At 44.4% G+C, this 27,228-nt stretch overlaps 1 protein-coding gene across 1 annotated transcript in view; it reads right to left on the bottom strand.

Annotated features, from left to right (window-relative positions):
• Nucleotides 1-27,228, bottom strand: part of COL23A1 (collagen type XXIII alpha 1 chain) — a 451,370-nt gene that overhangs the window by 50,864 nt on the left and 373,278 nt on the right. Inside the window, exons 4-5 of the mRNA XM_004371297.1 lie at nucleotides 7,696-7,703; nucleotides 5,768-5,794 (exon numbers count right to left, since the gene is read on the bottom strand). Coding sequence (XP_004371354.1) covers nucleotides 5,768-5,794; nucleotides 7,696-7,703 — 35 coding nt within the window. The remainder of the gene's footprint in view (nucleotides 1-5,767; nucleotides 5,795-7,695; nucleotides 7,704-27,228) is intronic.

Raw genomic sequence — 27,228 nt, 5'->3', positions numbered from 1 at the left:
GGACGAATGGATAAACAAATTATGGTATATTCACACAATGGAATACTATGCAACAATAAAGAACAATGATGAATCTGTGAAACATCTTATAACATGGAGGAATCTGGAAGGCATTACGCTGAGTGAATTTAGTCAGTCACAGAAGGACAAATATTGTGTAAGACCATTATTATAAGAACTCACGAAAAGGTTTAAACACAGAAGAAAACATTCTTTGATGGTTACGAGGGTGGGGAGGGTGAGGGTTATTCACTAACTAGATAGTAGTCAAGAATTATCTTAGGTGAAGGGAAGGACAGGACACAATACAGGGGAAGTCAGCACAACGGGACTAAACCAAAGCTAACAGGTTTCCTGAATACAATCAAACACTTTGAGGGACAGAGTAGCAGGGATAGGGGGTCTGGGGACCATGGTTTCAGGGGACATCTAGGTCAACTGGCATAACAAAGTTTATTAAGAAAGTGTTCTGCATCCTACTTTGGTGAGTGGCACCTGGGGTCTTAAAAGTTACTAAGCATGTGTACTAACCGTTTAATGAGAAACTTTTGTTTTGTAAACCTTCATCTAAAGTGAGAATAGCAGCACAACCAGAAGAATGTAATCGATGTCACTTAATTGTGCATGTATAAATTTTTGAAATGGTGTACCTTTGTCTATGTGCATTTTCACCAAAAAAAATAAAAAATAAAATAAAATAAAAAAAAGGTCAAGAAGGGAAAGGGTTGACATGTCTTGGGTTTGTTAATCAATGTCATAAAACAATATGTTTACTGACTGTTTAATGAGAAACTATTCTGTAAACCCTCACCTGAAGTACAATTAAAAAAAAAAAGTTAGCAAGCAGCCATCTAAGATTGGTCCCAACGCACCTGAAGTGAAGGAAAATGAAGAACACTAAAGACACAAGGAAATTATTAGCACAAGAGACAGACAGGGCCACATAAACCAGAGACTTCATCAATGTGAGACCAGAAGAACTAGATGGTGCCCAGTTACCACCACTGACTGCCCTGACAGGGAACACAACAGAGAGTCACTGATGGAGCAGGAGAAAGGTGGGGTGCAGAACTCAAATTCTAGCAAAAAGACCAGACTTAATGGTCTAACTGACACTGGAGGACCCCAGAAAGCATGGCCCTGGACTCTCTGTCAGCCCAGAACTAAAACCATTCCCCAGGCCAACTCTTCAGACAAAGATTAGACTGGACTGTGGGACATAAAATCATACTCGTGAAGAGAGTGCTTCTTAGCTCAAGTAAATACATGAGACTAAATGGGCAGCTCCTGTCTGGAGGTGAGATGAGAAGGCAGAGAGGGTCAGGAGCTGGTTGAATGGACATGGGAAATCCGGGGTGGAAAGGAGGAGGTTTCTGTCACAGTATAGGGAGAGCAATTAGGGTCACCTAACAATGTATGTATAAATTTTTGTATGAGAGACTAACTTGAATTGTAAACTTTCACTTGAATTACAACAATGAAAGAAAAAATTATAGAAGAAAACATTAAAAAAAAAAAAAATTTCCTCTATGCTGCTGATTCCATGATGTACCAGTCTCTGGACCAATTGGGATCTGAAGTTCCTCAAACACTGGTTGTTTTGACTTTAAACTCTATACCTGCAATTCCGCATGCTACCACCAGGTGAGCGTTGAGATTACACAAACTATCAAAACTTTAAACCTAGACTTCTAATTAAAATACACTCTAAATTAAAACAAGATACATTCATACTTACATACACACATATATTTCTTAATTTATCATATTGGCCTAGATTAAAAAGTATGATAATATCCACAGTTGGCCAGGGTTTGGGGGAAACATGTAGTATTCATACACCGTTGGTGGGAATGTAAATTAGTATGGCCTATTGGAGGACGATTTGGCAATGTTCATCAAAAGCCTTAAACATGTGCAAACCCTTTGGTCCAGCAACTCGACTTCTAGACCTTCATTCTAGGGAGATAATCATGGAAACGAACCTAAATTTGTTCCCAGGATGCTAACTGTAATGTTGAAACATTGTAAATATAAATAATATAACTTGGAGACTGGTTACATAAATTATACATATGATCAAATACCATGTGGCCATGGTATAAAATTATATTCTATAAGAATTTTTAATGATGTGGAAATATCTCATGATATATTAATTGGAAAAAAATAGGCTACAAAAAGTATATCCACTGTAATGCCATTTTTATAACAATAAATAGAAAAACAGACTTGCATAATAAAAAATGTGGAAGAACAAATACCAAAATACTGAGAGAACTTATCTGTGGGTGGTAGGATCATGGATAATGGCTTTTTCCTTCTTTGTGTTTTTCTCTTATTTTTCTGGATGTTTTACAGTAAATATGATTTTATTGTAATGAACACCGGGGGGCAGGAAGGACAGGCCCGTCTCTGCACAAGGAGGGCACAGACAAGGTGACCCCGGGCCCTTGTTGGCTCTGATTTCCACAGTCTGCCCAATGGACCCCTTGGTTTTTATGCCCTGTGTCTCCTAGACACTCCCATTTGGTCCACATAAGGACCTGGTTTCAGCTGGTTTCACTCAGGGAAGGGGGGCAGCCTGGGCTACTCCAGAAAACACAGCTGACATAGTCTCCACCACCACCTTCCTGCTCCACTCTTTTCGTATTCTTCCTTCCCCTTAGGAAGTGACAAGCTTTGAGCACAAAGGAAAAATCCTCCCTGAGGCTGGTTTTAATGTTCACTAACCTGCAGCAAAACACCTTTTTCTAAAACTGATCATCCTCAAAGTCTTTTTCTTTCCAAATCCTGCAAACGTACAATGAGTAAGCTAGAGCTGTTTTTTTAAGCCTGTCTTTCCCTCTTATTGAGAGGCTACTGCATGTCATGCAGGTGCGCCTGACCCAAGCCATGGTCTTTCAATCCCCTCATATGCCTGCGAAAACTGGACAATGAATAAGGAAGGCAGAAGAAGAATTGATGCCTTTGAATTGTGGTGTTGCCAAAGAATATTGCAAATTGACTGCCAGAAGAATGAACAATCAGTCTTAGAAGCAATACAACCAGAAGGCTCCTTAGAAGCCTTACTTTGCAAGTGTCATCTGGAAAGACCAATTACTAGAAAAGCACACCATGGTCAGTAATCATCAAAAACGAGGGAAACCCTCAATGAGATGGATTGACATAATAGCTGCAATAATGAACTTAAACAGAACCAGGCAACGATTCGTTCCATCGTACGTGGGGTCGCCATGCATTGGAGCCAACTCCACACAACTAACAACGACAACTGCATGTTGAGCCTGTTGAACCTGGACATGAGGTTCTATGATGTTATTTCATCCTCCAACTCTGCAGGGGGATTATTCCCAGCTTCCCAGAGGCTAAGCACTCTGCCTATGTCCACATAGTTGGGACAGGATTTGGACTCGGGCCTGGCTGACTAGAAGTCCATGGTGACACTTTCCACACGAGGTACCCCCTCTGCAGCCCAGGCCCCCCAGCGCTGAGGCCATTGTCCTAAACTTGAAGATGACCATATGGAGCTGTTGGTAAATAAATCCCAGGTTGGGGCCAGGCAGAGCCTCCTTGCACCCGATCGGCCAAGAAATCTGAATTTCTGCTCAAAACACATGGGTCCCATGGCCTGACAGGAGGACCGTCCACCATGGGACTGCCTCTCTTCCACAGGGGAAGCACACAGGTTTTGTCCCCACCCTGTGGGTCTCCTGAAAGTCAGGACAGCTCATGTGGCAGTGCCAGAACACGGTGCTTGGAGCACACAGCTGGCCGAGCTGGTGTGCTGGTAGTGCTGGCCACATGCAGGCCCTGAGCCCAGCTGGGGCCGGCCCAATCAGGGAGACATCCAGAAGTGTGTGCAAGCATGGCTGGACGACCTTGGGCAAAGGTGCATTGTCTGTCCTGGCCTCGGTGAAATCGTGGGCTGTGAAGTCAGCTGCCAGAGGATTTTGACGGGTCCCCTACTGCTTGGGCTGCCTGGTTCAGCCTGTTGGGGCTCCCCAGAGACCAAGGGTACTGGCTTCCAGAGCTGTCTGCGTGCAAAGAGTGGCCCAAGACCACCAGTTGCTGTCCTGTCGACTCTGACTCATGGCAACCCCAATGTGTCACAGTAGAACTGTGTTCCACAGGGTTTTCAATGGCTAGTGTTTTGGAAGTAGATCGCCAGGCCTTTCTTCCAAGGATCTTTGGGTGCATTTGAACTGCCAGCCTTTCAGTTAGCAGCCAAGCACATTACTGTTTCCACCAGCCAGGGACTCCAGTCCCAAGATGAAAGGCTAAAAATATTCCAGTGAAAGACTATGGTTCTCACAGACTGTTGAGGCACACGGATGCACAAAGGCTCCACTGGCCAGGAAGGGGGCGCGGACTCCTGCTTCATCAGGACAAGCTGCTGGGGAGCTGTGGTGGGACCCTGACCCCCAGGTGCTCCTGCAGGATGAAAGTGGATCCTGGCTGGTTTTGACATTTTGTTCTTTGTGTCTTCCTTCTCCTGTGTTCTGAGACTTCATCTGCAGGGCCAGATGCTTCTGCTCTGAGTGGCCAGGCTGCCTGCTGCCCAGGAGGCGCTGCCCTGACTGCCTGGGAGACCCCAGGCTCTACCCTGGGCCGTCTACGGGGCCACTCTGGGCACAAGGCAAATGCTCCCAAAGTTCCACTGACTCCCGGACGGCGGGGTTGTAACACACTTTGTGTTTTATGTGTAGCTGTCACCTCCCTGGTCTTGTTTAATCCCAATGGCAACCCCTCCAGGGAGGCATTCATCAGTCCATTTCACTGAGGGGGAAGCTGAAGCTCAGAGAGGGTGAGTGCCTTCCCCAAGGTCACACAGTGAGGAGGCAGCAGAGTTGCAATCCAAGCCCAGCTCTCCCTGGTGCTTGGGGATGGTGGTGCTTGGAGTTGGATTTTCCTCCAGAGCCTCCCACGAGGGCAGCTCCTGCCAGGACTGGGGACCATCCTCCTCCATTTCCAGCCTATCCTGATTCTGGATAGATCTGGCCACTACAAAGGCTTCTGAATCAACAAGCACCCCCTACCCCTGCAGCTTCCTGGCACAGAAGCCACAGAACAAATTGACCCCTAACATGATGGTCCAGTCTCTCCTTCCACTGGGCCAACCCTCTCTGCTCTTCCTGACATCTCGGCACTTCTAGATGCTGCCCTCCTGGTTCCTAACCTCTGTGCAGGACGGGACAGCTGCAGTCACATTTTAGCTTACTTCTGATGTGGAGCTTGGTGGCCTGGGCTGGGGACGTTTATTCCAAGTATAAGCTAACTTTTAGGTTTACTTGTAAAAGATTTAAGGCATGATGACACCATAGAGGCTGCACTGGGACCCACCAGTCTTCCCCTTTCTGAGAGGTGACACAGCACAGAGGGCTGGGACCTGGAGCCTCCCTGCCCACTGGGACAAGGCTGGTAGCCACACCTGTCCTGGAGGACACTTTGCTACCCAGGGCTGGGCCCTCGCTCTGGCTGATGGGCTGGGTAGGGAAGCAGTGTCTGGTGGTGGACTCTGCATCTTTGCTTTGCCTCCAGGGCAGTGGGGCTGCAGACAGTGCCTGCTCGGCCTGGACCCTGCAGCCCAGCATGCCGGTGTGCCTCCTCAGAGTTCATGCTAATGCCCTCCACAGACAGGCCATGTCTACTCAGGAGCAGAGGAGGAGGAAGAGAGGAGCGCAGACAGAGTTGAAGAAAGGCTCAGGGGGAGAATATTGGCTTAAGAGACGAAGGCAAAGAGAGCAAAAAATAAACGGCAAATTACCGGGTAGCCGTCTCGTCCTGATTGCCCCTGTGGTAATTAATATGTCATTAATAATCAGACTTTGAGCAGAAAACCATATGGCAATGCTTAGAACTCAATCAAGGCCCCAGACCCCGCCACGTTCCGTGTGGTTTGCAGCAGAGGCTGCTGGTTGGTAACTCAGTCCCGGAGGGCAGGGGAACACCAGGGCTCCGACGGGTCTAGGGGTAAAAGCACCCTTTTTCTGCCTCCCTGGGCCAGAGTGGAGGGGCCACGAGCCTTGGGGCTTCATCAGGGGTCCTGCGCACATCACCCGGGGCACATGGCAAAGGCACATGGGAAGACGGGGTTCTGGAGGGCAGTGTCACAGCCCCCATGATCTAACCAGGAACTTTTCAATCAATGCGCTTTCAATCAGGGCTGCTGAGGGGCATGGAGGGCTGATAACTGGTTTCTCCCTGCTGTCACAGGGATGGGGTGAACCGAGAATCAGAGCCTTAGAAACTGGAGATAAGGACTACTCGGTGCTTTTCTGTCCCCAGAGCAGGCCAGGCCTGCTGGGCAGTGACCACACCAACACCCCGCACGTCAGACAACCCTCCCTTCTCCAGGCCCCTGTTGAGGTTGCAGCTTGAGAACTCTGCATTTGTCTCATACATTTACTATTTTAACAGCCAGATTTAGGGGGAAAAAAAAAATCCCTCACCAGCACTCTGTGTTATGTACGTCGGCGAGCTCACACAAGCTAGCTTCCATGTGACAGCCAGAAATAACTCATCAGTGAAAAACTGCTCATGACCAATAAATCCGCAAATGTTTGTTTGCTTGCTTTTTGGCTCATTGCAGCGCTGCATGCACCGAGGAGCCCAGATCCCGATGGGTGCTGATCGGGACATGAATCATGTCAAGTGGAAGTCAAAAAAAGAAAATTGCTCTTCCGAAAGGAATTCCTTCAGAAAGTTAATTTTGGCTCAAGCTGGCTGTCAATGTGCTTCTTGAATTGATTCATCAGGATTTATTGAGCTCTGCAAAATGGCCAAGGCGAATCAAAGCCAGACAGATCCCATGCCCCAGAGAATGTGATTTCCAGGGCCGCTGACAGCCAACCCTGTCTTCAACGCCACCTCAGACAGCCAAGGAGAGTTCAGGGGGCAGCCCCGCCCCGCCCCTCACCCCTTCTCAAACTCAGAAGCATTTTCCCTCTGCGGCCATCTGAACATCCTTGCTGGCTGGCTGTGTGTGTGAGCACTGAGCTGTCCAATTCAGGGAGTAAAAAGTGTTTTGGTATTTGTTCTGTAAACCTTCATCTAAAGTACAATAAAAAAGAAAAAAAAAAAAATGTTTTGGCAAACGAGGAAAATGAACCCCAGGATCTAGTGATCAAGCCCTACTTACTCCTAGAATAATCGCCTGACTTGAGAGCCCCTCTGCCAAAGCACATGAGACAAAACATTTAAAAATACCAACTGTGGCAGGGCATTTAAAAAATGGAGGCATGGTTAAGTGGGCACCTCATGATGTGCAATCTAGTATGTAGAGTGTTCATCAATCAATGGGACAAGATACGACCTTGTTCCTGGAAGAAATTTTGGAACTGAATACAAATCTGCAAATAAAGCATATTAAGCAGTGAGTAGTTGAAAAAAAAAAATATGGGCATGGTGCTTGGATTTCTATGCACCTGGTTGACCAAAGATTTGGTGACGATCAGCCAGGCTCATGCCAGCTCTCTTGGAAGGAAAATGGCCACAGAACATTCCAAGGGGACATCGAGCTGGCGGAAATCTGTGATTATATTCATGTACAGATAAATAAAATACACTGCCCTTATCAGGACTGAGTTTTTTAAGATACACCTCTCTAACCAAAAATTATTTTCATGGAAGTGTTAGAAAGAGAAGAAAATGTCTTATCTTTCAGGAGCAGAGAGTACAGTCCAGGACACTTACTGGAGGACCTGCAAAACACAAGCAGAGAGGCCATCATCAGATCATAGGGAAGAGCGTCCCCTCACCCATGTCAGCCCCTCCCTCAGCACGGCTATGGGCCACCCGTCCCCGTTCCCCGCAAGGCTTTGATGCCATCACGAGCTGTTTCCTGCCATGGTCTTGCAAACAAGTGTCAGCCGAAAAGCCAATTGGCAGAGTGGAGGGAGCCACCAGGGTGGGCTCTGGGTGACAATGACAATCCCCATGGTTATTGGTTCATTCACTCATTTAGTGAAGCTGCTGATTCTTGCCTGGTGCTCACTCATGTTGGGTAATGGCAACTGGGTAGGAATCAGCGCTTGTTGCCGCTTGAAGGAAAAGCACTGGTGTTCACAACGGGCCAAGACTTGGGGGAGAAAACACATTGGGCAGAGGGAAGGACCTGTGTGAGGGTACAAGGATGTGGGAGGCTGAGCAGGTGTTCGAGGCATCGTGCCCAGCCCAGGCTTGGGTGCGGCTGAGCTGAATGTGCACGGGGAAATTGAAGGGGGTGAGTCCAGGAGCACAGGTGGTGCTGGGGCAAGGGCTGGTGCAGGAAGCCAAGACTTGTCCTTGGTAGATGAGGACTCACAGAAGAACAAGGATAAGAAACCCACAGGGGTCCTCACCTTAAAGTTTGCAAAGCATGTTTCATAGCCATTGTTGCATTTGATCTTCTCAACAATCTTTTGTGAGAAGTGTGATCTACATGTCCATTTTGAGGCTTAGAGAGAAGTGACTTGTTGAAGGCCACATGGTCGGTTACAGGTGGAGCTCATTCTGGAATGAGGTCTCCTTACTCTCAAACTCCTACACACTTTCCGCTAACCACGCTGTTGCCAACCAGTAACGTCTCTGCTCCCCATCGGACCCGGAACCTAAACTCTGGAGCACAAGGCCGGAACAGGGAGGCAGCGGTCAGCCAACAATGTTTATGGAGTGCCAAGCATGAGCTGGACACTGTTACAGGTAAGTATTTGGTGTTGTTGTTAGGTATCGTTGAGTCGGTTCCGACTCATAGCAACCCCCTGCACAACAGAATGAAACACTGCCCGGTCCTGGACCATCCTCACAATCGTTGTTATGCTTGAGCCCATTGTTGCAGCCACTGTGTCAATCCATCTTGTTGAGGGTCTTCTTCATTTTCGCTGACCCTCTACTTTACCAAGGTAAGTAAATCGGATATACAAAAATCCTACCCATTGCCATCAAGTCGACTCTGACTCATAGTGATGCTGTAAGACAGAGTAGAATGCACCATAGCGTTGCCAAGGCTGTAATCTTTACGGAAGCAGACTACCACATCTTTCTCCCGTGGAGCAGCTAGTGGGTTCGAACTGCTGACCTGTCGGTTAGCAGCTGAGCATTTAACCACTGAGCCACCAGGGTGGTGCTAGAATTCTCATTAAACAGATAGATACTTAGATACTTAAGAAAACAATCACACAGGTCGGAGAAGCACAGCGAGCTCCAAGCGTATAACGAGGGGCCTGCCTGGGCTAGGCAGACTCAGCAAGGGAGGAGAGGCTGAGCCCAGAGGATGAGAGATTCTCTGGATGAGGAAGGGGGAAGGAAAGCTCAGGTACATGTTCAGAACATGCCAAGATTGGAGGGCTTTTGCAGAGCTAGAGGAAGTCAGTTTATACAACACTGTGACTGTAATCGATGCCACTGAATTGTATACTTAAGAATTGTTAAAATGGCAAATTTTATGATTTATATATTTAACCCAATTAAAAAAAAAAGAGGTGTTCACCGTCACTGTCTATAATTTCTCATCTTCCACTTACCTAGAAACTCTCTCTGATTTGAATTCCATCCTTATCACTCCACCAAAACAGCCCTCACCACAGTCTCTAACGACCCGCCTCCATGTCACTAAACCCACACATCTTTCTCATCCTCGTTTCACTCGGCCTCTAGGCAGCACCCACAGTGCACCACTCCCTACTGTCTTCCCTTGGCTTCCAAAATATCACCTTCCTCCCACTTCCCTGGCTGCTCTGTCTCTTTAGCTGCCTCAGTCTCCCCTACTAGCCTTCAACGTGAGAGTTCCTCAAGGCTCATGTCTAAGCTTTCTTCTCTTCAGTCTTCTCCCCTGCTCATCACGTCTATCCCATCTTCCTAGAGGATCCACTACAATATGCAGATGAGTCCCAAATATCTTTTCCCCGACCAGGCCATGCCTCTGACTCCCAGACTCCCTTTTCTAGTTGCCTACTTGACATTTCCCCTTGAATAATTAAAATATACCAAACAAATGTCCAAAACCACACTCATGGTCTTCTGACCACAAACTTGCTTCCATAGTGTCTGACCTTGATGGATGGTATTACCTTCCATCCAGTTGTGTGATCTGGAAAATAAAGATTCACCTTCAAAATGCTCACTCTCTAATCTACTAGCATATCTGTTGTTTGTTCCTCTGGAATCCATCTGCTTATCTCTCTATCCAATAGCATAACTCTAATCCATGTTACCACCATCCCTAGGCTATGGCAATAACTTTCTAACTGGCTTCCCTCCTCATTCATTGCACAGATATTTATATTGGTGGTTCAGTGGTAGAATTCTCGATTTCCATGAGGGAGACCGGGGTTCGATTCCCTGTCAATGCCCCTCATGCTATGATGCTGCACAGGCTTCAGCAGAGTTTCCAGGCTAAGATGGACTGGGAAGAAAGGCCTGTGTGATGGTTAAGGTCGTGTGTCAACTTGGCTGGGCCATGATTCTCATTGGTTCAGCAGTTGTATGATGTTGTGATCACTTCCATGATGAAATTTGATATTATGTGATCACCTCCACGATGAGATGTGCTGTGAGTAGCCAATCAGTTGAAAAGGAGTTTCCTTGGCCATGTGGCCTGCACTGAATATAAATGGAGGTTCTGACAAGGCTTGTGGGCTTTTGCTCATTTTGGATTCTGCAGCTGGCTCCTGTTCTTCTGGCCTCTGGTTCCTGGGACTTGAGCTAGCAGCTTATCTGTGGTCTTGCCTGCTAGTCTTGGGATTTTTTTATCTTCGCAGCCTGTGAGCAGGAGCCCTGCTCTCTGACCTGCTGATCTTGGGTTTGCCAGCCCCTGCGGCTGTGTGAATCAGGAGAGGCCTCTATCCTGACCCATGGACTTGGGACATCCACCCTCTGCAACCGTGTGAGCCATTTCCTTGATATAAATCTCTCTCTTGATATATATTTACACGCTTTACTGGTTTTGCTTCTCCAGAGAACCCAAACTAAAATAGCCTGGTAATCTATTTCCAAAAATAAGCCAATGAAAACCCTACAGATCACATGGTTCGATTTGCAACTGATCAGGAAGATGGTGCAGGACCAGGCAGCATTTTGTTCCATTGTGCATGGGGTCACCAGGAGTCAGAGGCCAATTTGACAGCAGCCAACAACAACACTCAGACAATCGATGGGTTTCCTTTGTCGCTGGCATCAGGTTGGGGTGGGCTCCCGTGTTTCAGGCAAAAGGTGTAGCATATGTTAAGCCAAAAGACAAGCAAACAGAGTTTGTGGTGGAGCTGAATGCTGAATTGTCCAGCCCTGTTCTAGGCACTTGGGATGCAGCAGTGAAAGTACCACAGATCCTTGTCCTATTGGAGCATACATGAGAGAGAGGCAGATGAGATGCAATAAGCATAATAAGTACATTACCTAGAAAATGATAAGTGCATGGAAAAAAAGAGGTAGTAGAATAGGTAAAAGGGTCAGCAGTTTGAATCCATCAGCCGTTCCTTGGAAACTCTGTGGTGGCAGTTCTACTCTGTCCAATAGGGTCGCTATGAGTCGGAATTGACTCAACGGCAACAGTTTAGAGCAGGGTAAGAGGGAACTGGAATGCTGGGGGTAGATTGGAGTATTTTATAAAGTGGTCAGGGTAAGCCTCCTGAGGTAGCATTTGAGCAAAGGTTTGATGGACTTGTAGGACTTGGCCATGCAGATTTCTGGAAAAAATGCATGCCAGGCAGACGGAAGAGCCAGTGCAAAGGCCGAGAGCAGGAGGGTGCCTGGTGTGTTTAAGGAGCATCAAGGTGGCCAATGAGGCCAGAGCAGAGTGTGTGTGTGTGTTGGGGGTGGGGGTGGGGTGTCTGGGGGGGAGTAGTGGGAGGGGGCTCAGAGAGGTAATGACGGGGGCGGGGCAGAGTGGATGGGCCTTGCTAGCCATTTTTAGGACTTTGTCTTTTCTCTGAGATGGGAGCCCTTACCAAAAAAAACCTGTTGCCATCCTTGCAGGCAAAATTAAAAAAAAAAAAAAAACCCATAAAAATCCTAGCAGAAAATGTGGAGAAATTCCTTTATACCTTTGGAAAGGGGAAGGCTTTTCTGACTAAAGCTCATGATCCAGAAGCCATAAAAGAAAAACCTGATCCAACCAAATATAAACAAAAATGTCTGCAAGGCAAAAAGCACCGTACCAAAGCAAAAAGCCAAACTGGGAAAAATAAGTTTCTAACTCATGTCACAAAGGATAGCTACCTTGATATAAAAATGCTTCTACAAAGTGAATCTAAAACAGCTACCCATTAAACCAGTTGCTGTTGAGTGGATTCCGACTCATAGCGACCCTATAGACAAAGTAGAACTGCCCCATAGGGTTTCCAATGGGCAGCTGGTGGATTACAACTGCTGACCTTTTAGTTAGCAGTCATAGCTCTTAACCACTGCACGACCAGAGCACACTTCACTAGGAGGAGGATAAATTGGTCCATTCTCTATAGAGAGTGATTTGGCAATATCTACTAAGATTCAGGGGGAGGCATTGGTGGTTCAGTGGTAGCAATTATGGATAACATATGCGAAGAATGGGAATTCCAGAACGCTTAATCGCGCTCATGTAAAAGCTTTTCACAGACCAAGAGGCAGTCGTTTGAACAGAACAAGGGGATACTGCATGGTTTAAAATCAGGAAAGGTGTGGTCAGGGTTGTATCATTTTGCCATATTCATTCAGTTTGTATGCTGAGCAAATAATCCGAGAGGCTGGACTATACGAAGAAGAATGTGCATCAGGATTGGAGGAAGACTCATTAACAAACTTCCATACACAGATGACACAATCTTGCTTGCTGAAAGTGAAGAGGACTTGAAGCACTTACTGATGAAGATCAAAGACTACAGCTTTCAGTGTGCATTATGCCTCAACATAGAGAAAACAAAAATTCTCACAAGTGGACCAATAAGCAACATCATGATAAATGGAAAAAAGATTGAAGTTGTCAAGGATTTCATTCTACTTGGATCCACAATCAATGCTCATGGAAGCAGCAGTCAAGAAACAATGTATCATATTGGGCAAATCTGCTGCGAAAGACCTTTTTAAAGTGTTAAAAAGCAAAGATGTCACCTTGAGGACTAAGGTACGCTTGACCCAAGCCATGATATTTTCAATCACTTCATATGCATGGAAAAACTGGACAATGAATAACGAAGACCAAAGAAGAACTGATGCATTTGAATTATGGTGTTGGCAAAGAATATTGAATATATCATGGACTGCCAGAAGAATGAACAAATCTGTCTTGGAAGAAGTACAGCCAGATGCTCCTTAGAAGCGAGGATGATGAGATTTCCTCTAACATTCTTTGGAGATGTTATCAAGAGGGAGCAGTCCCTGGAGAAGGAGAGGGTCAGCAAAAAAGAGGAAGACCCTCAACGAGATGGATTGATGCAGTGGCTGCAACAACGGGCTCAAACATAGCAATGTTTGTGAGAATGGCACAGGACCGGGCAGTGTTTCATTCTGTTATACACCGGGTTGCCATGAGTTGGAATCGACTCTACAGCACCTAACAAAAACAACATGTGGGAAACCTGGGCCCAATTCCCAGCCAGTGCACCTCATGTGCAGCTACCACGCATCTGTCAATGGAGGCTTGCGTGTTGCTATGATGCCAAACAGATTTCAGAGGAGCTATCAGACTAAGATGAAATAGGAAGAAAGGCCTGGCAATCTACTTCCAAAAATCAGCCAGTGAAAACTCTGTGGATATCAACAGTCTGATCTGCAACTGATCATGGGGATAGGGAGGCACAAGACCGGGTAGCGTTTCATTCCATTGTGCATGGGGTTGCTATGAGTCAGGGGCCAACTCGATGGCATTTAACAACAACATTAAGATTTAAAATGTATGCACCAGTTGATACAGCAGTTATCCTCCTAGATATTTATTTGGTAAATATGTTAACATTTATGTAAAGGGATGGACATATAGGAATATTAGGTGCAGAATTGTTTTAAAGAACAAAACATTACAAACAACATAAATGCTAATTGATATGGAACCGATAATAAATAAACAGTGGTACCTATATAAATGGAATACTGTCTTAGTTTCTTAGTGCTGCTATAACAGAAAAATCACAAGTGGGTGGCTTTAACAACAGAAATTTATTTTCTCGCAGTTTAGGAGGCTAGAAGTCCAAATTCAGGGCACTGGCTCTACGGGAGGACTTTCTCTGTCTGTCAGCTCTGGGGGAAAGTCTTTGTCTCTTTTCACCTTCTGTTCCTTGGGTGCTTGGCAGTCTCCAGGTGGCATCAATCTTCCCCAGTCTGTTCTTGCTTGCCTCTGTGCCTAAGCTGCTCCTTTTATATCTCAAAAGTGATTGGCTTAAGACACACCCTACACTGATGTAGCCTCGTTAACATCACAAAGAAAACCCTATTCCTAGATGGGATATATCCACATGTAAGTTGTTGCTGTGTGTTGTTGAGTCAACCCTGACTCGTTGTTGTTGTTAGGTGCCGTTGAGTCAGTTCCAACTCGTAGTGACCCTAAGTACAACAGAACAAAACACTGTTTGGTCTTACACCATCCTCATAATCATTGCTATGTTTGAGCTCACTGTTGCATCCATGTGTCAATCCATCTCGTCAAGGGTCTTCCTCTTTTTTGTTGACCCTCTACTTTACCAAGTCTGATGTCCTTCTCCAGTGACTGGTCTCTCCTGATAACGTGTCCAATGTGAGACAAAGTCTTGCCATTCTTGCTTCTAAGGAGCATTCTGGCTCTACTTCTTCCAAGACATATTTGTGCATTCTTCTGGCAGTGCACGGTATATTCAATATTTTTTGCCAGCACGGTAATTCAAAGGCATCAATTCTTCCTTATTCATTGTCCAGCTTTCCCATGCATATGAGGTGATTGAAAATGCAATGGCTTGGGTCAGGCACACCTTAGTCCTCAAAGTGATATCTTTGTTTTTTAACACTTTAAAGAGGTCTTTTGCCCCGGATTTGCCCAATGCAATACATCGTTGGATTTCTTGACTGCTGCTTCCGTGGGTGTCGACTGTGGACCCAAGTAGAACGAAATCCTTGACAACTTCAATATTTTCTCCATTTGTCATGATGTTGCTTATTGGTCCAGATGTGAGGATTTTTATTCTCTTTATGTTGAGGTGTAATCCATACTGAAGGCTGTAGTCTTTGATCTTCATCAGTAAGTGCTTCAAGTCCTCTTCGATTTCAGCCAGCAAGGTTGTGTCATCTGCATATCACATGTTGTTAAGGAGTCCTACTTCAATCCTGATGCCTTGTTCTTCTTCATATAGTGCAACTTCTCAGATTATTTGCTCAGCATACAGACTGAATAAGTATGGTGAAAGGACACAACCTTGACACACACCTTTCCTGATTTATTTTTATTTTACTGTTGTACTTTAAGTGAAAGTTTACAATTCAAGTTAGTCTCTCATAGAAAAATGTATACATACATTGTTATGGGACCCTAATTGCTCTCCTATACTGTGACAGCACATTCCTCCTTTCCATCCCTGATTTCCCGTGTCCATTCTACCAGCTCCTGACCCTCTCTGCCTTCTCATCTCACCTCCAGACAGGAGCTACCCATTTAGTCTCATGTACTTACTTCAGCTAAGAAGCACTCTCTTCACGAGTATCATTTCATGTCCCACAGTCCAGGCTAATCTTTGTCTGAAGAGTTGGCCTCAGGAATGGTTTTAGTTCTGGGTTGACAGAGAGTCCGGGGGCCGTGCTTTCAGAGGCTCCTCCAGTCTTAGTCAGACCATGAACTCTGGTCTTTTACTAGAATTTGAGTTCTGCACCGTACTTTTCTCCTGCTCCATCAGGGACTCTCTGTGTGTTCCCGGTCAGGGCAGCCATTGGTGGTAGCTGGGCACCATCTAGTTCTTCTGCCTTTCCTGATTTTAAACCACGCAATATCTCCTTGTTCTGTTTGAATGACTGCCTCTTGGTCTATGTACAGTTTCTGTATGAGCACAATTAAGTGTTCTGGAATTCCCATTCTTTGCAATGTTATCCATAGTTTATTATGATCCACACAGTTGAAGGCCTTTGTATAGTCAGTAAAACACAGGTGAATCTTTCTGGTATTCTCTGTTTTCAGACAAGATCCACCTGACATCAGCAATGATATACCTCATTCCATGTCATCTTCTGAATCTGGCTTGAATTTCTGGCAGTTCCCTGTCCATGTACTGCTGCAATCGTTTTTGAATGATCTTCAGCAAAATTTTACTTTTGTGTGATATTAATGATATTGTTTGATAATTTTCGCATTCTGTTGGATCACCTTTCTTTGGAATGGGCACAAATATGGATCTTTTCCAGTCAGTTGGCCAAGTAGCTGTCTTCCAAATTTCTTGGCATAGATGATTAAGTGCTTCCAATGTTGCATCTGTTTGTTGAAATATCTTGATTGGTATTCTGTCAATTTCTGGAGTCTGTTTTTCACCATTCCCTTCAGTGCAGCTTGGATTTCTTCCTACAATACCATCAGTTCTTGATCATATGATACCTCCTGAAATCACTGAATGTCGACCAATTCTTTTTTGGTACAGTAACTCTGTGTAATCCTTCCATCTTCTTTTGATACTTCCTGCCTCATTCAGTATTTGGCCCATAGAATCCTTCAATATTGCAACTTGAGGCTTGAATTTTTCCTTCAGTTTTTTCAGCTTGAGAAATGCGATGCATTCTTCTCTTTTGGTTTTCTAACTCCAGGTCTTTACACATTACATTATAATACTTTGTCTTCTTGAGCTGCCCTTTGAAGTCTTCTGTTCAGCTCTTTTCCTCCATCATTTCTTCCAATCCCTTTAGCTACTCTACATTCAAGAGTAAGTTTAAGAGTCTCTTCTTTCTTTTTAATGACCTTTTGCTTTCTTCATGTATGATGTCCTTGATATCATCCCCACACATTGTCTGCTCTTTGGTTATTAGTGTTCAATGCATCATATTTATTCTTGAGATGGTCTCTAAATTCAGGAGGGAATTACTCAAGGTCTCTTGTGGACTTGTTTAAATTTTCTTTGACTTTAACTTGAACTTGCATATAAGCAACTGATGGCCTGTTTCATAGGCGGCCCCTGGCCTTGTTCTGACTGATGATATTGAACTTCTCCATTGTCTCTTTTCACAGATGTAGTCAACTTAATTCCTGTGTATTCCATCTGGTGAGGTCCACGTGAAATTCGCAGTTTATGTTGTTGCAAAAGGTATTTCCAAGGAATAGGTCATTGGTCTTGCAAAATTCTATTATTTGATTCCAGGTGTGGTTTCCTCAGTGGCCAGAGTGGGAACAGTGGCATACTGGAGACCAGTCCCATCATTGAGTGGGACACACCACATCTAGCCCATCCACAAGACTCCCAACTTCCCAAGTCCCCCTCCTCTCTTGGTCTCCAAGGCACCACGTAACCAGGCCACCACTGATTCCTGCTGGCACAATTGTCACAGCCTCCTAGCCAGACTCCTCCTTCTAGGCATCCCACCTGAATGTGTTTTGCATGTGGGATGGATATGAATTTTGGGAGGCCAGAGGGTGGAATGCTATGGATTGAATTGTGTCCCCCAAAAATATGTATTGGAATCCTCACCTTGTATCTGTGGATATGATGTGATGTGATGTGACATAATGTAGTGCAATGACCTACCATAACGCAATCTAATGTTATATTCATGAGGTCATACAAGTGTAGGAGGAGTCCTAAACCTAATCACTTCTGAGTTATAAAAAGAGGCAGATTAGACACAGAGATAATCACATACTGGGGAAAACAGATGCCATGTGAGAATCGACAAAAACTAAGGAATGCCCGGAACTACTGACAAGGAAGGAATCCACATGGCTGAGGCTCTGATTTGGACTTTTAGCCTCCCGAACTGTGAGAAAATAAATTTCTGTTCTTTAAAGTCACCCACTTATGGTATTTCTGTTACAGCAGCAAAACATTAACCCTAAGACACCACCCTAACAGGCAGAGGGACCTTTAAGAAATGCCTGACCCCTTTCGAGGACTCCCTATTGCACATGAAGTAAAATCCAAACTCCTGGCACAGCTTTCCTGCACGGCCCTCAGCCATCATGCTCCCCCCACTCGTCTCCTCTCAGTTTGCAATGGCGCCAGCTCTCTCCACCATAGGACATTCATATCTGCTGTGTTCCTGTGGCTGGTAGTCCTTGGCTTCAAGGTCCTCACACCATGAAATCTGAAGGCATCTCTTTACCCTTCACCCCCACTGGCTATTACAACTTACTGGCTATTTCCTTCCAAGCACATTCACAGTCTGTGAATATTAAATTCATTTATTAGTTATTTATTGTCTGCATCCCCCAGCAAGTCGACTCCCTGAGAACTGGGAACCCTGTCAATCTGGATCACTGCTGTGTCCCCAGGGCCTAGAACAGTGCCTGGTAGGCACGAAACAGTCATTATATAGGTGTTAGATGGCTGAGGGGCAAGAAGGCCAGCAGGGCCAGCTGCCGGGCAGACCCTTCCCACCTGACTTCTTTGTGCTATTGTTGTTGCCACAGCTGCCACAGCATCTGGAGATGGAACTCATGCCTGCAGCAAGTGGAGCACAGAAGTGAGGGGATAGAGGTGGCACAGCTGGGCTCAGTTGCTGGGTTCCTGCTTAGAGAGTATGGCTGGCTGCCGGGCCTTCGGCAGACCACAGGGCAGCTCTTCCCCAGGCTTGGCCCATGACTGCATCATGCATCTGGCCCTTTTGCACACAGCTTTCAGACATGTGTTTTGGGCCCAACTGAATCCATTTACTTTGCTGTCAGGAATTGGGAGCAATTAAGTAAGAGCCAAATGACTTGGGAAATAATTGTGGGTCTGAGGGAGTAGACGGTTCAATGGTTCTGTGGCTTCTTTAACTGAACTGATGTGGCCTGGCAGATTTTCCTGAACCTGGAGACATGGCCTTGTCCATGCCTACCTCAGGTTAGGAGAGAACATGGCACACAAGCTGCTCCTCCAGTGTCTGTTCCCTAGTGCTGCTGGAATAGAAGTGCCACAGGTGGGTGGCTTTACAGAACAGAAATTTACTTTCTCATAGTTCAGGAGGCTAAAATTTGTATTCAGGGTGTAGCTCTAGGAGGAGGTCCTTCCTTGTCTATTTCAGCTTCTACTAGCTGCCAGCAACTCTTGGCGTTCCTGGGCTTGTAGATGCATCTGTCCCTGTCACCGGTCTCTCTCTTTCCCCTCTGTATCTGTGCCTATTCTGCACTGTTTATAATTCGGAAAGGATTAGGCTTAGGATCCACCCTATACTGGTATGACCTCAAATGATTGATTGATTACATTAGATTGCATGGTAGAAGTTGATTACATTACATTACATTACATGTAAGGTAATTACAGAGTCCCTGGGTGGTGCAAATGGTTAATGCACTCAGCTGCTAACTGAAGGTTGGAGGTTAGAGTCCACCCGGAGGCATCTCAGATGAAAGGCCTGGTGATCGACTTCTGAAAAATCAGCCATTGAAAATCCTATGGAGCACAGTTCTACTCTGACACACATGGGGTCGCCATAAGTCAGTGCCGACTTGATGGTAAACTATTTTTTTAAAGGTGATTACATTACATTAGATTGTATTATGGAAAGTAATTACATCAGATTACATTATGGAAGGTAATCTGTTCTACCCAGGCCAACTGATTTAATCACATGTGACTACTCCATAACAGCAATTTGATTGGTGTTTGGCCAAACCACCAGCAACCATAGCCTAGCCAATTTGACACATACAATTAACTATCTCACCCAACGTGGACAGTGAGTAGAGTGAGTGGAGGGTCTGGGAAACCACAATGCCCACCTGGAGCTCTGAGGCACTCTGGGCCCATTCACTTCCTTCATGTTTCCCAAAAGGCATGTTCTGGTTTCCTTGAAAAGCGTACTGGGAAGAATAATTCCCACATCCTGAATGGTGTTCAGTAGCTTCTGCCCTTCTCACACACGCCAGGAGGTGAGGGCTGGCGTTGGCCCCTGAGGCTTCTGGGGTCATCGTTCCTGCCTAAAGCCGCACATCTGCCCCTCTCTGTTGCCCCTGGACTCCTGACTCCCCCTTTCCCTGCTCTCTGTTCTTCCTAACAGGTCCTGCTTCTGACTGAGCCGTCTGCCTCTCCAGATTTGGCCAGCTCAAAAAGATACTTCACCCATGGAAACCCAAACCTACCCCCACCATGACGACAACACCCTGTGCTTCTAAGGAGCTTTTCCACAAAGGAGCAGAGTGGGCCAAGGGCTTTTAGACCCAGTTTTCAGGTAGATGAAATGAGGTTTGGGGGTTAGCAAATCCAGAGACAATAATGAGTTAGTGAGCCAGGCACTTAGCTCAGGCCTGAGACCCTGGCTCTAATTGTGCCAATAGTGTAAGGAAGGTGTAGAGGCCTTAGAATCCTGGCTGTACGACTGGTAAGCTCTAGATTCCAAACAAGTGCCTGTTGTCTTCAAGGCAAAGTTGCCTTTGTCTTTGAATTTCAGCATTTTTACTATGATGTATCTGGGTGTGGATCTCTTTCCATTTACCCTACTTGGAGTTTATTGGCTTTTTTTAGGATACGTAGATTAATGTTTTTCAACAAATTTGGGAAGTTTTCAGCCATTATCTCTTCAAATATTTTCTTTGCAGTCTTTCTTTTTCTCCTTTCTTTCTGGTACTCCCATTATGCATATGTTGGTGCACTTAAAGGTGGTGTGTGCGCGCGCACACACACACACACACCCCCACCCACACACACACATATAAAACAAAACATTTGACATCTCAGTCATCTTCACATGTACAGTTCAGTGACATTAATTATGTTCATCATGTTGTTCGGCCATCACCCTTATCTGTTCCTGGGGCTTGTTTTTGTTGTTTGTTTTGTGACTTGGCCGGGCTATTTTAGTGAAGTTTATTTCACTCCACAGTGTGAAGCTGTTGATGGTTGCTCCTCAGAGGTTTGGGGGTGCACACAGTCACCCTGGGATGACAATGGTTTTAGTAGGGCTCTCTGACTGTTTTCTTCCTTGATCTCTTGGTTAAGTTGTTTGTCTCATTTGGTGTTTCACCCTGACCATAAGGTTCCACTAATTGCTGGTTGACTGCTCTACTGTTTTCAAAAATGCCCTAGGAGCATAAATTGCTCAGACGGTCTGATCCCATTAAATTCAGCAGAGGTAGTTTTTGAGGCCAGTCTTTGAGTTTTGTTTTGACCCCAGGGGGGCTCTTCTTAGTTGTCTCTTTCCATTGTTCCTTCTGGTGAACTAGCTGGTCTATGGTTTAGATTGTTGCTCTTAATTAAAAGGAGCTATTGTTTTCAGGAGTGCCCTTAGGCCTAAATTTCCCTGCACTCTGTTTCAAATAAAATCAGTTCCTCTGGGGAGAGCTCCAAAGTTCTCTTTACTTAAGGACGGCCACTCTCCCTGAACAAAGTCTCAGAGCCACTACTCTGGGCACTGGTTGGGGCAGTAACCTCTGATCTTCTTGGCTTGCCTCTTCCTTGTCTCTCCAGGTGTGGAACCTGTGCCCTGTGAGAGAGCTGGGGCAAGGGCAATTTGGGCTCCAGTATTATCAGTCTACTTTGCCTAGAGAAGAGCTTCTGTCATATGGATGGGGGCTGCACTCACCAGGAACTTAACCTCTTCAACTTAGAGTTGGATAGGATGAGAAATACTGGTGGCCTACTGGTAACCCTTGACGGGAGCTAAGGGGAAGAGGGAGACCCATCCTCTTGAAAACACTTGCCTGGAGTGGAGCGTCTATGAAGCTGAGTTAGGAGAGGTGGGAGGAAGCAGGATGTGGCTCAAATACCACAGACTTTCACTGTTCCTACCAAGTTTTACTAGATTTTCTTGAGTAAGTATTTCTTCATTTGTTGCATGCCCTTAGGACAATTTCCAGGGACTTTAAATGGTTGTTTTTCATAGTTTCTGACGTTTTTGTTGAAGACGGTTTTGCTGCTCACGCTACTATCCTAAAAGTGGCACTCACCACTATATAATTTTTTATCATCCCAAGAAGAAACTCTGTGACTATTAGCAGTCTCTCCCCATTTCTTCCCTCTCCCTAGCCCCTGGAAACCACTAATGTTCTCTCTCCATGGACTTGCTTATTCTGAACATCTCATATAAGTGGAATCATACAATATGTGGTCTTTTGTGACTGTCTTCTTTAACTTAGCATAACGTTTTCCAGGTTCATCCATATTGTAGCATGTATAAGTACTTCATACCTTTTCATTGCTGAATAATATTCCATTGTATGAATATACCACATTTTTGTTCATTCATTCATTGGTTAACAGACATTTGGGTTGTTTTCACCTTTTGGCTATTATGAATAATGATATTAGGAATATTTTTATAAAAGTTTTTGTATAGACATGTATTTTCATTACACTTGGGTATATAACTAGAATTGGTAGGTCATATGGTAACTATGTTTTACCATTCTGATCAAGTTCCAGACTGTTTTTCAAAGTGCTGCACAATTTTATAATCCCATCAGCAATATACAATGGTTCCAAGTTCCCCAAATCTTCACCAACACTCGCCATTGTCTTTTTTTTTTTTTAAATAATATTTTATTGTGTTTTCACTGAAGGTTTACACAGCAGTTTAGGTTCCCATCCAACAATTTCTACACAAGTTGTTCAGTGACACTGGTTACATGCTTCACAATGTGTGAACATTCTCATTTCTGTTTTGACTGCTCCATTTCCATTAATTTAGTTTCCCTGCCCCCTTACATTCTCATCTTTGTTTTAAAGTAATTGCTGACTGTTTGATCTCATATAGGTGATTTTTTAAAGGAGCACAGTACTTATAAGTGATATTCATTATTTTTTGAGCCAATTTGCTATTTAGCTACATGGTGAACTCAGGGCTTGGTTTTGGTTCTAGATTTGAAGAGTATCTCAGGACAATAGTCTCAGGGAGTCCTCCAGTCTCAACCAATCCAATAAGTCTTTTTTTTTTAAAGGAAATTTGAAGTTTTGTTCCCCATTTTTTTCCCTTCCGCTTGTCTGTCTTTTTGATTTTAGTTATACTAGTGGGTCTCATTGTGCTTTTGATTTTGCATTCACTTGTCCCAGCATCATTGAATTGTCTTGGCATCCTTGTTGAAAATAAAATGCCAGTAAATGTAAGCACTTTCTTCTGGACTCTCAAATCTAATCCATTGATCTATATGTCTATTCTTTTGCCACAATTTTTAAAATTGTGACTGTGAGCCCCCCAAATGTGTTCTTCTTTTTCAAGGTGTTTTGGTTTTTAAAGGTCTCTTGTGTGTCCATGTAAATTATAGGATCAGTCTATTACTTTCTGGAAAAAAAAAGAAAAAAAGAAATCCAGCTGAGATTTCCTAGGGATTGCACTGAATCTGTAGATAAATTTGTGGAGTACAGCCATCTTAGCATTGTATTAAGTCTTACAATACTTAACGTGTATTAAATCTTTCAATCATGAACATGGGACATCTTCCTATTTATTTAGGTCTTCTTTAACTTATTTCAACAGTGTTTTGTAGTTTTCAGTGTACAAGGTTTGCACTTCTTTTCTTAAATTTATTCCTAAATATTTTATTCTTTTTCATGCTATTGTAAATGGAGTTGTTCTTAATTTCATTTTTGAATTGTTCACTGTTATGTATAGAAATGCAATTGCTTTTTGTATATTGATCTTGTATCCTGAAACCTTGCTGACATTGTTTATCAGTTCTAATTATTTTTTGTTGTTGTGTGCCAACCAGTCAATTCCGACCCATAGCAACCTTATATAACAGAGTAGAACTGCTCCATAGGGATTCCTAGGCTGTAATCTTTATGGAGGAGCCTTGGTGGTGCAGTGGTTAAGAGCTTGGCTGCTAACCAAAAGGTCAACAGTTCAAATCTACCAGCCACTCTTGAAAACCCTATGTGGCAGTTCTACTCTGTCCTATAGGGTCACTATGAGTCTGAATCAACTCGATGGCAACAGGTTAGGTTTGGTTTTTGGTTTAATCTTTATGGGAGCAGATTTTAGCCTGGAGGAGTTCTTTTAGTATTTCTGGTAGGGCAGATTTGCTATTAATAAAATCCCCATTTTTCTTTATCTGATAATGTCTTACTTTCTTCTTCATTTTTGAAGGAAAAATTTGCTTTAAATAGAATTCTTGGTTGACGTTCTTTTCCCTTCATTACTTTGAATCTAGCATCACACTGCTTCTGGCCCTCATGGCTTCTGATGATAAATCAGCTGTTAATCTTATTGAAGATCCCTTTTATGTGATGACTTATTTTTTTTCTCGCTGCTTTCAAGAGTCTCTCTTCATTTTTGGCTTTTGGCAGTGTAACTATGATGTGTATAGGTATGGCTCTCTTTGACTTTATCCCATCTGGTGTTTGTTGGGATGTGTAGATTAATGTTTTTCATCAAATTTGGGAAGTTTCTGGCTATTATTTCTTCAAATCTTTTTTCTGCCCTTTTCTCTCTCTCTTGTCCTCTGCTATTCCCATTATGTGTATGTTGCTACACTTGATGGTGTCCCACAGGTCTCTGAGGCTCTGTTGATTTTTCTTCATTCTTTTTCTTTTTTTTCTTCAGACTGGATAATCTCAATTGACCTATCTTCAAGTTTGCTGATTCTTCATCCTTCTAGCCTAAATCTGCTGTTGAACTCCTCTAGTGAATTTTTCATTTCATTTATTGTATTTTTCAAATCCATAGTTTTGATTTGGTTCTTCTTTATACTTTCTGTCTCTTTACTGATGGTCTTTATTTTTTACGACATCATTCTCATGCTTTCCTTTAATTCTTTAGATATGGCTTCCTTTAGTTCCTTCAACATATTTATAATAGCTAATTTAAAGTTTGCTAATATCTGGGTTTCCTCAGGAATAGTTTCTATCAACTGCTTTTTTTCCTTTTGTGTCAGCCATACTTTCCTATATCTTTGTGTGTCTCATTATTTTGTTGAAAACTATGCCATTTTAAATCAAATTTCCTTTATTCTCCCCAGAATTAGTTGTTGTTTTTTTAGTAGCTTTCCTGGACTATTTCTCTAAAGCGTACATTCCTTGTCATGTGTGGCCACTTAAGTCTCTGCTTGGTTAGCTTACTGGTCAGCTAAAACAAAGATTTCCTTTAATATCTTGATCCAGTAAGTCTTCCACTCTTTGCAGTGGGTTCTTTGTGTGTGTTGGGGCACAACTTCAATGCTCCAGCAGTTTACAACTCTGCTTTTGCCTTCATTTCCTGCTTGAGGTGAGAGATTGGGGCCTTCTTGGAACTTTCCTAGAAATGCACATAGCCCTGTACATGCATGCATCTTCTAGATCCCCAGGAATATGTTAGAGCTTTTTAAAGCCACTTTGGATAACTCATTCTCTAGATTTTCCTTTTAATTTTTTGAGTCAGCCTCTTGTTCACCCCAACTGGTATCACTACCTCTGGCAGCTGCGATAGAGAACAATTGCTGCTGATTGTTTTTGGCAAGTGCCCTGGGAATAGGTCTCTTCTCACTGAGAGAGCTCTGAGTCAGGTCAAATAAAGACAAACCCCATAAGTGGGGCTTTTCCAGGGAGCTGCCAAGCAGGAAAATAATGATAATTCTCTGGGGATGAGCATTTGGGGAGCTTCAAACCTGTTCTGACTCCTCCAGTGGTTGCTAGCTGGCTGGTTTTCACAGGTACTGTGGTTGCTGGTCTGCTAGTTTTCACATGTACTGTGGTTGCTAGACTGCTGGTTTTCTCAGGTACTGTGGTTGCTAGGCTGCTGGTTTTCAAGACTATTGTGGAGCTGGGGAGAGGTTAATGGGAATATGGCAAATTAAAATGCTACAAAGCTTGCTGTTCTTACTGAGATTCAGTCATTTCTCTTCAATAAATGCTCCTCAGATTGTTTTAGGCCTTTCATTAATTTCCAGCTTTCTGAAAAAGTCAATTTTCTCCAGTGTTCTCATTGCTTTTATGGAGGAACAGGTGTTTGGAGGTTCTTACTCCACCATCCCAGAAGTACTTCTTCCACTGTATTTAAAAAGGGTTTCTTGGTGGAGCAGATAAAAAGCCTAGCACTGAAACTGTGGATCAAAGGCTGGAAGCTGTAGAGATGTCCATTTGTCTCTGTGTATTTAACACAGGCATTGACCAAGCAGCATTTTATGGCCTCATCCTTGACTCACCTGTCTCCTGACCCTCTCTCTATCCTTCATTTGCCCACATCTCCCCCTTTCTTTCTCCTTCTTCCTCTCAACAAGCATTTATTGAGCATCTCCTGAAAGCCTGTGGATCCAGACACAGACCCTTCCCTGAGGAGCCTATGCTTTGGGGGAGAAGATAGACAAGTTTGCAGACGACCACACCAGGTGTGGGAAATGCTGGGACACAGAGAGATATCAGGGGTTGTGAGAGCCAGGGGAGAGGGATGGACTGTCTTGAGGAAAGGAGAGTCTTGGAGGAAAAAGAATCCTGCCCTACACCCCTAGAGAGGACCCCAGAGTGCAGGGACAGGGCTGGGCTCCAGTGACCCAGCTACATGCTTTCCCAAGGCGAGAAACAGACCAGCATAGAGGTGAGAAATCCATTCCACTACAGATAGAGAAGCAGGGCCATGGGGCATTTCCAGACAAAGGCTCCCACTGGGAGCTGCCCGGCAGGCAGGCAGGGTTGGCCCTCTCTGTAGGTCTGGAGCTTGGCCAAAGGCATCTCAGCCAGATACTGTCCTACCAGGCAAAAATGGGCCTTTCTCCCTGGGCTCAGCTGGAACAGGAATAGGCCTGGTTTGTACAAGGGAAGCAGCTGAAGTCAGGATGTACGCGTGTATGAAACTCTCTAGAAACAAATACCAGGCCCAGGCAAAGCCAACCAGGGAAGGATGTCTATTCTTTGCTGCCCACACCATTCTCTGACAGACAGAAAATTCAGGACAACTGCAGGAGAAAGAGCAGCAAAGAAAAGGAGGTGCTGCCCGTGCCTTGCCCAGCAGCCGACCTTAGACAAGACACTTCTCCCCTTGAAACCTCAGTTTCCGTACCTGCAAAATGAGGGTAACAATACATTCTTATCTTGCAGGGCTCTGTGAGGAAACCATGAGGTGAAGGACATGAAGAGACCCAGCATAATTATGGGCAGTTCGTAATTCCTGGTCTTATTGTAAACTGAAGTCATAATTCTAATGGGGTTTTGAGTACTTTTGAGTAAATTGAATAATTTCATACTCTGTTCTAAAAAAAGTTGCTATGTATTCCTTATATCCTTCCAAAGGGACATCAGG

The sequence above is a fragment of the Trichechus manatus genome, unplaced genomic scaffold, assembly GCF_000243295.1.
Source record: "Trichechus manatus latirostris isolate Lorelei unplaced genomic scaffold, TriManLat1.0 scaffold00011, whole genome shotgun sequence".
Classification (NCBI taxonomy): Eukaryota; Metazoa; Chordata; class Mammalia; order Sirenia; family Trichechidae; genus Trichechus; species Trichechus manatus.
Note: the sequence above shows the minus strand (reverse complement) of the source record. Positions and strands in the feature narration are given on the sequence as shown.